General features: G+C 34.1%; 1 protein-coding gene across 2 annotated transcripts in view; it reads left to right on the top strand.

The window, feature by feature from the left end:
* The window catches only part of SOX30 (SRY-box transcription factor 30), a 29,059-nt gene extending 18,636 nt beyond the window's left edge, over positions 1–10,423 (top strand). The window contains exon 5 of one of the 2 annotated variants that reach the window (XM_041750694.1): positions 10,042–10,423. In XM_041750694.1, the coding sequence (XP_041606628.1) occupies positions 10,042–10,423 (382 nt within the window). The remainder of the gene's footprint in view (positions 1–10,041) is intronic. The other variant, XM_041750695.1, reaches the window with a different exon arrangement.
* The last annotated feature ends 1,959 nt before the right edge of the window (positions 10,424–12,382 follow it).

Here is a 12,382-nt window from a genome sequence, read left to right as displayed (position 1 = left end):
CACAGAGAGAGACAGAGACACAGGCAGAGGGAGGAGCAGGCTCCACACAGGGAGCCCGACGTGGGACTTAATCCCGGGTCTCCAGGATCACACCCTGGACTGAATGAAGGCAGCGCTAAACCGCTGAGCCACCGGGGCTGCCCGGGATTGTTTTCTTAATTCCTTTTTATAATAGTTTATTGTTGATGTATAGAAATACAAATGATTTTTGTATATTGATTTTGTATCCTGGAACTTACTGAGTTTGTCGATTAGTTCTAACATTTTTCATTGGAATCTTTAGGGTTTTGTATGTATAATATCATGTCACTGCAAATAGATACAGTTTTACTTCTTCTTTTCCAGTTTGTATCCCTTTTATTTCTTTTTCTTGCCTGATAGCACTGACTTGGAGTTCTGATACTATGTTGAATAAAAGTGGCAAATGTGAGCATTCCTAATTTATTCTTTTTTTCTTTTAAAGATCTTATTTATTTATTTAGAGAGCATGAGAAGGGGGAGGAGCAGAGAGAGAGGGAGAGAAAGAATCTTAAGCAGACTCGTCCTCAGCACGGAGCCCAACGACGTGGGGCTCAATCCCATGACCCTGAGATCATGACTTGAACAGAAATCAAGAGTTGAATGCTTAACTGACTGAGCCACTTATGTGCCTCTTATTCTTGATCTTAGAGAAAAAGCTTTCGGCTTTTCACTACTAAGTATGATTTAACTGTGGTTACTTTATGGATAGATCAATGCTCCAAAATGAATGAAGATGATAAGGAAATAGACTGTACAACACTGTAAACCAGCTAGACCTAACATGCATATGTAATGCTTCACCCAGTAACAATATAGATTCTTCATAATTGCATGCAGTTGCACATAGGATAGACCATATGTTAGTTCACAAATCAGGTCTCAATTTATTTTTAAATATTTAAATCTTACAAAGCTTCTTCTCCAACCATGATGGAATGAAACTGATAGTAACAGAAAGAAAACTGGAAAATTTAAAAATATATGGAAATGAAACAACACACTCTTAAACAATCAATGGGTCAAATAAGACATCACAAAGGAAATTAGAAAATACTTTGAGATGAATGAAAATGAAAACACAGCATACCAAAACAGTGAAAGCAGTACTGATAGAGAAATTTTAGCCTCAATGACCTATGTTCAGAAAGAAAGATCTTAAATGGACAACATGACTTTAGACCTTAAGGACTTAGAAAAAGAAGAGCAAACAAAACCTGAAGCTTGCAGAAGGAAAGAAATAAGATTAGAGATAAAGAATAGGAAAGCAAAAGAGAGTTTAATGAAATAAAAGAAAATCAACAAGTTAGCTTTTTTAAAAGATCAATAGAATTGATGAAACTTTAGCTACTTTGAAAAAAAGAGAATATGTAAATTATTAAAATGATATGTGAAATTGTGTACATTGCTGCCAACTTTACAGAAATAAAAATGACTATAGGAGAATACAGTGAATAACTGCATACAAACCAGTTAGATAGCCAAGATAAAATGAACAATACATGAATTACCAAAACTGACTCAAGATAAAATAGCAAATCTGAACAGACCTATATTAAGAGATTGAATCATTAATCAAAAACCTCACAGCAAAGAAAAGCCCTAGGCTAGTTTCATTGATGAATTCTACCAAACATTTAGAGAGGAATACTCAAACCAATTCTCAAACTTTTCCAAAAAGTATGAGGGAACATTTCTAAGACCAGCATTACTCTGCTCCCAAAGTCAGACAAAGGTATCACAAGAAAGAATATTACAGACCAATATATCTTATGAAAATAATTGCAAAATATGCTTAATAAAATACTAGCAAACTGACTCTAGCAGCATATTAAAAGGATTATATACCAAGTGAGATTTACCTGAGGAATGTACGTGTGATTCAACATCTGAAAATCAATCAATGTAATACACCTTGTAAGTAGAATGAAGGAACAGAACCACCTAATCATCTCAATTGATGCAGAAAAGGTATTTGATAAAATCCAACACGTTTTCGTTATAAAAAGCAATTCCTGATTTCAAAACTTAATAGTCAAACTAGGAACCTCCTCAACATGATAAAGGGCTTTTTTTGTTTTTTTTTTTTTTAAATCAAAACCCATGGTCAATATCATCTTCACTGATGAAGAACCAAAAGGTTTCTCCCTGAGATTGGGAACCAGAAAAGGATGTCTCCTTTCACAATTGCTATTCAACATTTTTTTTAGAAGTTCTAGCTAGAGAAATTAAACAGGAAAAAGAAGACATCTAAAATAAAATAAATAAAATTATCTCTATTTGCACATGATCCTAAATATGGAAAATCCTATATATAGGAAATCTTAAGGAATCCACAAAAGTTTTTTAGATCTAATGAGAAGTTGCAGGGCATAAGATCAATATACAAAAATCACTTGAATTTTCTAGCAATGAACAATCCAAAAAGGAGATTAGGAAAACAATTCTGTTTAAAGTAGCATCAAAAAGAGCAAAATACCTAGGAATGAATCTAACCAAGGAGGTACAAGACTTGTAAACTGAAAGCTACAAAACATTACTGAAAGAAATTAAGGATCTAAATAGAGATCTAAATATTGTTAAGAAGACAGTACTTCCCAAAGTGATTTACAGAATCAATATAATCCCTCTCAAAATCCTAATGGTTTTTTTATTTCACAGAAATGGAAAAGCTGACCCTAAAAGTTTATATGGAATTGTAAGTGACCCAGAATAGTTTTAAAAACAATCGAGAAAGGAGAATAAAGTTGGAGGACTCACAATTTCTGATTTCAAACTTACTACAAAGCTACTATATCAAACAATGTGGTATCCAGAGAATGAAAAGACAAGTCACAGACTAAGAGAAAATATTTGCAAAAGATATATCTGATTAGGGACTTTATACAAAATGTTGAAAATACTGAATTTTTAAAACTGAACCATAAGAAAACAACCTATTAAAAATGGACAAAACACATGAAGACACCTCACCAAAGGACATATAGAGATGGCATCTAAAGAGTGCCTAGGTGCCTCAGTGGTTTAGTGTCTGCCCTTGGCTCAGGTTGTGATCCTGGGGTCTTGGGATCAAGTCCTACATCAGGCTCCTCACAGGGAGCCTACTTCTCCCTCTGCCTATGTCCCTACCTCTCTCTCTCTCTCTCTCTCTCTCTCTGTCTCTCTCTCTCTGTCTCTCATGAATAAATAAATAAAATCTTAAAAAAGAGAGAGAGATGGGGTTTAAGCACGTGAAAAAATGCATCGCATTATATATCTTTAGGGAATTACAGATTTAAATGCAGTACCACTACAAACCTATCAGAATTGCCAAAATTCAAAATACAGACACCAGCAAATACTGGTGAGGTTGTAAAGCAAAGGAAATTCTAATTCATTGCTAGCAGGAATGCATAATGGTATAGTCACTTTGGAAGACAGTTAGGCAATTCCTTACAAGACTAAAATAACTCTTACCATATAATCCAGCAGTCACACTGCTTGTTATTTACCAGGAAAAAAAAAGAAAGAAAAGAAAACTTGTGTTTACACAAAAACCTGCACATAGATACTTAGAGCAGTTTTATTCATGGTTGCCAAAACAGAAGAAATCAAGATGTCCTTCAGTAGGTGAATAGATAAACTGTGGTACATATAAACAGTGGAATATTATTCAGTGTTAAAAAGAAATGAACTATCAAGCCATGAAAAGACATGAGGGAAACTTAAATGCATACTACTAAGTGAGAGAAGCAATGAATAGCATTATATTTTTATCTTATTTACCATCTTGTTACAGACATTTTTATATGCAAAGCAGAATATCATATTGAATCTCCATGTACCCATCACTCAACAATTATCAACAGTTTGGCTTTCTTGGTTCATTTATTTCTTATACTTTTTGGGGGGAAGAGTTTTAAGTATTTTAAAGTGAATCACAGATGTCATATAATTTCATCTGCAGATACATCTGTATGTAAATTTACTAGTTAGGGACTTGAAAAAATGACCTACCATTTTCATACCTGAAAAATTAATAATTCCTTATTATCATCCAACAACAACTGGCTTGTTGAATTTTCCTCTGCTGTCTCAGCACTCTTTTCACAATGGGTTTGTATAAAAGAGGATCCAAGCAAGATATAAACATCGGATGTGATTATGTTTCTTAAGCCTCTTTCATGCTAAAATAGTACTCCAACCTCTTTTATTGTTTTTTAATGCCATGTGTTCATTAAACAAACACATTATCCTAATCTTGAATTTTGCTTATTATATCCTTGGATATTTATATATTCCCTTATTATCCCCCCTCCTTTTCCCTGTAAAATGATAGTTAAATCTTAAAACTTGATTAGATTCAGGTTCAATTTTTTTTTTCTTTTACTCTCCCCTTTCTCTCTCTCTCTCTCTCTCTCTCTCTCTCTCTCGGCAATGAAATCTCATGAATAGTGCTGTGTAATTTGTATTCTATCACATCAAGAGGTATACAAAGTCTGTTTTTCTTTAATAGTGATGTTAAGAATGATCTGTAGGGTCAGGTATTATCACCGTAAGTAGTACTTCTGAATTCTCGGCTGTACAGTAGCAACACTTGAAGAGTTCAGACTAAATAAATTAGAATCTTTGTGGGTATAGGACCTGGGAAGCAGTATTCTTTATTTTTTCAATTTTTTTTATTATTGAAATTAAATTCAAAAATTTCTCCGGTGATTTAAATGGTTAGCTAGGGTTGAGAAATATCTGTATAATGATTTTAGTAGCTGAGGATTGTTGCCTAGAACCATGAGATTGCAAAATGGTGATTTTCTTATTCAGTATTCCTTCATTCATTAACTAGAATGCTTTTTTGAAGAAAAACCCTCATCAGTTGGTTACTATGAAATACAGGAAGGGCAGGAAAATTTCTTGATTTTTTTCCCCATATCAATGAATCTTGTTTTGTTTTAGGAATACCATCATGAACAAGTAGACTTTTATATATTTGGTATGTTTTGATACATTGCCGCTCAAATTATTCTTTTATTTGTATAGTTGGCTACAGGTTGGGGACTGTGTCCTTAATCTTTAATAGGTTTTTTGTTATCTGTACAATATGTACTAGGCTTTATCTTGTCCAGACCTGGAATTAGCCATTTTATCCAAGAAATCCAAGTTCCTTTTACTGAGATCACAATTTGAGCAATAGGGATGCTTATTGCTGCTGAGTTAACAAAGTATCTAGGGCTTTTCAGTGGAAAGTATGAGAGAATATGCATTTTTTGAATGAGAAAAATAATTCATGAGTATATATTGATATTTCCAAAATAAATGTAATGTTGTAATTTCAAATGAAATTCTTTGATTTTATGTGCTAGTATCTTCCCCCCTTAAAATTTTGTTGTCTAATGATAACAACATATTTGCTTTATCCTATTAAACATGATTTTTTTCTGATGTATATGTGTGTGTGTATATACATAGAGAGAATAGCTTCAAGACAATTATATCAATAGTTTCAAAGTAGCAATATCACAAACAATAAAATTACAGGATGCAGTTTAAGATTTGTTTGTAATTCTTTTCTCTTTAGGGTATGTCTTACCAGGAAGGTACAATATTATCTTGAAATAATGTTTCTCTGTGTATTTAAGGCAACTACAAACTTGATATAACTTGGGTTCATTTGTTTTCATTTGCTTTTAATTTGTATAGATTACTTTTTAAAATATTACATTTGTTTTAAAATTATGTAAAGTAATTACATAGTTTCAAAGTCAAAATTACAATACAAAGTACGTTCTGAGAAGTCTAGCTTCTTTGCCGGTCTCTTCTCTTCCATCTGCCTCCTACTTCAACTAGATTTTGTTCTATCTTTGCATTCTTTCTCTTTGAAAATAAATGTAAAACATATACATATGAGTGTGTTTATGATTATATTATCACATGTAACTTCTTGTAAGACTGAATAATAATAGCGTCTGCATTTGGCTCAGGGAGTGATCCCAGAATCCCGGGATCGAGTCCCACATCAGGCTCCCTGCTGGGAGCCTGCTTCTCCCTCTGCCCATGTCTCTGCCTCTCTCCGTCTGTCTCTCATGAATAAATAAATAAAATCTTAAGAAAGAAATAAAAGCGTTTCTAGTTTCTAAAGTACTCATAGAGATCTTTTCTCAAGTTCCTTGTGACAGATCTTTTAAGTTGGCAGAACAAGTGACATTATCTGTTTTATTTTTTTTTCTATTTTTTTAAAGATTTTATTTATTTATTCATGAGAGACACAGAGAGAGAGAGAGAGAAAGAGAGAGGCAGAGACACAGGCAGAGGGAGAAGCAGGCTCCACTCAGGGAGCCTGATGTGGGACTCGATCCAGGGACTCCAGGATCATGCCCTGGGCCGAAGGCAGCCCTAAACCGCTGAGCCACCAGGGCTGCCCTATCTCTGTTTTATATAAGGAGCCCAAGGCTCAGAAAAATTTGGGTTTATTTACGGTTACCAGGTTTTTAAGTGGCATAGCTAGAACTACTTCCCAGGTAGTGTGGCATGGTAGTTAGGAGAATAAGTTCTAGAATTAGCTTGCCTGGTTCTGTTTCACTACTTGCTAATTATGACTTTGAGCAAGTTACTCAATCTTTTTAAGGTTCTGTTTCCTCCTCTGTAAAGTGGAGATATAGTATCTGTCTCATACAATTGTTCTAAAGAATAGTTAAGATAACACATAAAGTCCATAGCTGATGCCTAGAAAACATAGTAAATTCTTATTATATGTTGGCTAATATTATCATTCTAATGATTCTAATTGATGCCTTTCCCAATATATCACAGTGCTTCTAAAGTTATTCATTTTCATCCATGCAACCTTCTAGGAATACTCATATCTTAATTGATCTATTTTCTGGATATAACATGTTTTTACCATACCAGTGTAGCCATGTAGTGTTTGCAATTTGCATTATAGACTTTAGCACGTCTAATATATACCTGGATTCTAGATCTTTTTCTTAATTAAATTCTCCACCAAACCTTGCATAATATCTTGCCTACATTGATTGAGTCCTGAAAAATGGTGGGTGAATTGTTTCTAGCTAAATTGTGTAGGCTTTGTGGAAGAGGTATCTGTGTAATTCAGTGGATAGAGGGACCTGAAGGTAGAAGAGCTACAGGAGCAAAGTCATACTAGCTGGAAGTATGATACGTTCAGGATGTTTCTATTATGTTAAAAATGCCTGAATGAAGATGTGACAATAGGAAGGGAAACCTGAAACATTTTGGAACCTTAGCCTTATTATTGTGATATTTAATGTGGGCAAGTCCCCTGGCTCTTAGAGATATGGGGATGGGATACCAAACTAGTCAAAATGCCCCATATTTTCAAAGAGTTTGAGATAATAGTCTAGGATGTCTATGGTACTTATGCTTTTAAAGGGAAGAAAACAAAGTTGACCTTTAAAAAAAAAAAATGTAGGAGCCTGATGTGAAACCCCCAACTTGTGCGTTTTGCTGTGTGGTTGCTTATGTTTATGTTATCTGTCACTAGATGGAGTCCATGAGCCCAGGGAACTCCTGTTTGGACTTTTGTATACCCCTTACTATGATTCCCATTCTATGCCTTTGAAAAGGAGAATACTCTAAAAAAAAAAAAAATTGACAGATGGGTTTGAATGGCAGAATTTTAGATTTGCCTTAAAAAAAGCAGTTTGTAAAACAACGAAATAATCTTTTCAGTTGTTCACATTGCAAAAATTTTATTTGAAAAAGATCTTTAAAAACATAGTTCAATATCCATTTTAAATCTTACTGATAGGAAGAATGTTTTTAATTGAACTTATTATTGAGGGTCAATTAGAGCGTTGAGTTGTTATCCTCTGTTCTGGTGCCACAGCCCCCCCTCCAGGAGCTGTTTTGTTTTGTTTTGTTTTGTTTTGTTTTGAGTATAGTTGATACAGTATGTTATCTTAGTTTCAGATGTATAACATAGTGATTTGATAAGTTTGTACATTATACTATGTGTACTTATACTATGTACAAATTATATTCATCATAAATATAGCTACCATCTATCCTCATACATTACTATTACAATGTCATTGACTATACTTCTTATGTGGAGCCTTTTGTTCCTGTGACTTATTTACTTTATAACTGGAAGACTGTATCTCCCACTCCCCTTCACTCATTTTGCCTGATTTCTGACTCCTGTCTCTTCTGAGAACCATCAGTTCTCTGTACTTATAGTTCTGATTCTGTTTTTTGTTTTTTAATTTTTTTAGATTCTACTTACAAGTGAAATCCTGTAGTATTTGTCTTTCTCAGTCTGGCTTATTTCACTTACCCTTTAGGTCTATTTATATTGTCGCAAGTGGCAAGAGCTCATCCTTTTTTGTGGCTGCAGAATATTCCAGTGTGTGTATAAAATACATCTTTTTTATTCATTCACCTATTGATGGATACTTAGGTTGTTTGCATTTCTTGGCTATTATAGATAATACTGCAATTAACATAGAGATACATATATCTTTTTGAATTAATGTCTTCATTTTATTTGGATAAATACCCCAAAGTGGATTTATTGGATCACATGGTATTTCTACTTTTAACTTTTTGAGGAACATCCATAATGTTTTCCACAGTGGCTGTACCAATTTACATTCCCACCAGCAGTATATGAGGTTGCTTTCTCTCCACATCCTTGCCCACACTTGTTTGTTTGTTTTTTTGTCTTGTTGACTTTAGCCATTCTTACAGGTATAAGATGATATCTCATGGTTTTGACTTGAATTTCCCTGATGATGAGTGATGTTGAGCATCTTTTCATGTGACTGTTGTCCCTCTGTATATCTTCTTTGGAAATATGTCTATTCAGATCCTCTGCCCATTTTTAAACCAGATTTTTTGGTTTTTTGGTGTTGAATTGTGTAAGTTCTTTTTATATTTTGGATACTAATCTTTTATTGGATGTACCATTTACAAATATGTTCTTCTATTCAGTAGGTTATCTTTTAGTTTTTGTTGATTATTTCCTTTGCTGCGTAGAAGCTTTTTATTTTGATACAGTCTCAATCATTTATTTTTGCTTTTGTTTCCCTTGTCTTAGGAGATATATCTAGAAAAATGTGGTTATGACTGATAATAGAGAAATTACTGTCTGTGTTCTTTTCTAGGATTTTTATGGTTTCAGGTCTCAAATTTAGGTCTATAATTTATTTTGAGTTTATTTTTATGTATGGTGTTCAAAGGTGGCCCAGTTTCATTCTCTTTATATGTAGCTGTTCAATTTTTCTAGCACCATTTATTGAAGATAGCCTTTTCCCTATTGTATATTGTATATTGCCTCTTTTGTCATAAGTAAATTGACCATATAATTATGGATTTATCTCTGAGCTCTCTATTCTCTTCTATTGATCTGTTTTTATTTTTGTGCCAATGCCATACTGTTTTGATTCCTGTAGCTTTGTAATATATCTTGAAATATGGAATTGTGTTACCTCCAGCTTTTTTTCTTCTTCTCAAGATTGTGTTAGCTACTCAGGGTCTTTCATGGTTCCACACAAATTTTAGGATTACTTATAGGTTTGTGATGAATGCAGTTGATGAGTAACTATTAATTCAAACCCAATTATATATCCCCCCATAAGTTTTGTTTCAAATACTAATAAGAACAATTGTTACACTGCTTTTACTAAGCTTCATTTTTACCACAGTATAACACATGCCTGCATTTCAAATCCTTACATGGTGTCATGAGAGAAGAGTCCAGATTAGCAAATTTTCTATATCAAGGTTGTCAAAGGTTAGAAGTCCGAGGCTGATTATAGATAATAGTTCTGCTGAATCACAAGCTTACTTTGCCTTTAAAAAAAAAAAAAAGTATTTATTTTATGTTGGGACTTGGTAGTGGTAAAAGAGCAGATGAATACATGAAGTGGTTACAGAAAGTTATCTTGAGGAATTTCCAGGCCCTAAAGAGGTTGCAGTTAAACTTGCTCAATTAGTCTGTATGCAAGGCAGCATGGCGGGGGGGCAAGGTATGATCTAATTCTAATTTTTGTCTTTCCGCTACAGCACGTGCCCTTATAGTCGGCCTCCCTTTGGCTATGGAAATTTTCCAAGTTCAATGCCAGAATGCCTTGGTTATTATGAAGACAGGTACCAAAAACATGAGGCTATGTTTTCAGCTTTAAATAGAGACTATCCTTTTAGAGACTACCCAGATGAACGTACACACAGTGAAGATTCTCGGAGTTGTGAGAGCATGGATGGGACCTCTTACTATAATAGTCATAGTCACAGTGGGGAAGAATACTTAAATCCCATGCCTCAGCTGGACATTGGAGCCTTGGAGAATGTCTTCACAGCCCCAACATCAACTCCCTCTAGCATCCAGCAAGTCAATGTCACTGACAGTGATGAAGAGGAAGAAGAAAAAGTGCTCAGAAATTTATAATTTTAAAACAAATATGCACAGAAAATAAACATTTCTTAAAATATATTCTGGGTCAGTTGGTGTGAGAAATAAAAAGCCTAGAATGCTTTTGCTGAGAGTTTTCAGCCATGATTTGAGGAGTCAAATCAAACGTAACTTATGCCTTCATAAAGTTTTGATGCGTGAAACAGGAGTCCTGATGTCTCATCGTAGGAATATTTAAGAAATGAAGTACTTTATTTTTGTGGCTGAAATTTGTATCAACATATATTATCATTACTTTATCTTGGAATGTGCAAAATACTGAATCCTCACAATTATATTGAGGGGATAGGGTGTATATATCTAGCATGACAAGTGTGCTTTGTATTTTATCTCAGGATACATTTATTTATTTTTCTCATATGAATTTTTTGTTTGGTGTTTATGTAATACTTATGGATATTGTCTGTTTTTATGTAACAGTTTGAGAATATTTTGATAATTTTTAGTAGTCAATTGAGACTCAGTTACTAAATTTAATTTACATTAATAACCAATTATAAGTTGCAAATGTGTTTTCATGACCCTTGGGTAATTCTTTCAGCTAAATTAGTCATTTCTGTTCTAAACATTTTCATCTTTTTTGGATTTCTTTTTCCACTTGGTATGCATTGTTCTACTTTTGTTATAATTAAATAAACATAGATAAAATTGTTTTTGTTGGATGTTTTCTGTTTGGGGGATAGAAATAAGCAAAACGAGAACTGTTCAAATAAAGATAGTTTCCATTCGACGGGCAGATATTTATTTTTACTTAATAGTCTCCAGAATTGCATAGATCCTATTAGTTTACATGAGACTTAAAATTGTATCAAAAAAAAATTGTATCAACAAAGATGTTGTGCACATATTCTGATGCTGTTTCCAAACTCTTTACACATGTTGTACATGTGACTTAAGCACTCCCTCAAATGGAAGAGCTCTTCCAGATTTGGTTCAAGCAGCTGTCTCTAAAACCACGGAGTTCACATAAGAGCACGTGGAATTTATTTCATTCACAATGAGCAATAAAAATCCTTCTTGTGGGCAGCCTGGGTGGCTCAGCGGTTTAGTGCTGCCTTCCGCCCCTGGTGTGATCCTGGAGTCCCAGGATGGAGTCCCACGTCCGGCTCCCTGCATGGAGCCTGCTTCTCCCTCTGCCTGTGTCTCTGCCTCTCTCTCTCTCTCTCTCTCTCTCTCTCTGTGTGTGTGTGTGTCTCATGAGTAAATAAAATCTTAAAAAAAAATTCTCTTCTGCTCTCCTTTAAAAAAAAAAATCCTTCTTATGATGTGTCCTCATGGTAAGTGTCCACTATGGATGGAGAGAACCTGTTTAGAATAGGATCAGGACCACCAGAATTGAGATCGTGATAGAAGAGATCTACACAGCACCTGAACTGAGGATCAGAAATAGCTACAAACCAGTACACTTTTCCCTCAATGATCTGTATAATTTATGCAAATTGAGAATTGGTTACTTAAAACTGCTTAGAAATTTTCTCTGGAAACCTAAGCTTCCAACTTCCTCCTTTACTAAGTCTGTATTTGTTCCTTTAAAAAAGGTTATTCATACATTTCATCAGCCGTATACTTAATTGTATGTAATATTTCCTCTTCCCAATAAAAATTTTATTTTCATCTTTTATATTCTTTTATTACTCCGTGCAATGTCATTTCAATGTGGTTAAAGAGCAATATTTGAATTTCTTTATGGAGAGAGCAAACGTGTAACCTCATGTTGGAACTAAAGCAACATCTGGTTGTCTTCACAATTGATGTTTACATCATGAAGAAAAAATGTGTGTGGCAGTTTGACCCATTTTATCCCATCTCATTTTAATAACACCATGGTGATTAAACTAGGTTTTGAGGACAGACTTTATTCTTACAGACAAATTGGTTGGGAAAATCCCGTTGTAAGGCAGCACAACGTTACAGAGCATAGTTTAGTGTTTCCTA

The sequence above is a fragment of the Vulpes lagopus genome, chromosome 3 (assembly GCF_018345385.1).
Source record: "Vulpes lagopus strain Blue_001 chromosome 3, ASM1834538v1, whole genome shotgun sequence".
Lineage (NCBI taxonomy): Eukaryota > Metazoa > Chordata > Mammalia > Carnivora > Canidae > Vulpes > Vulpes lagopus.
Note: the sequence above shows the minus strand (reverse complement) of the source record. Positions and strands in the feature narration are given on the sequence as shown.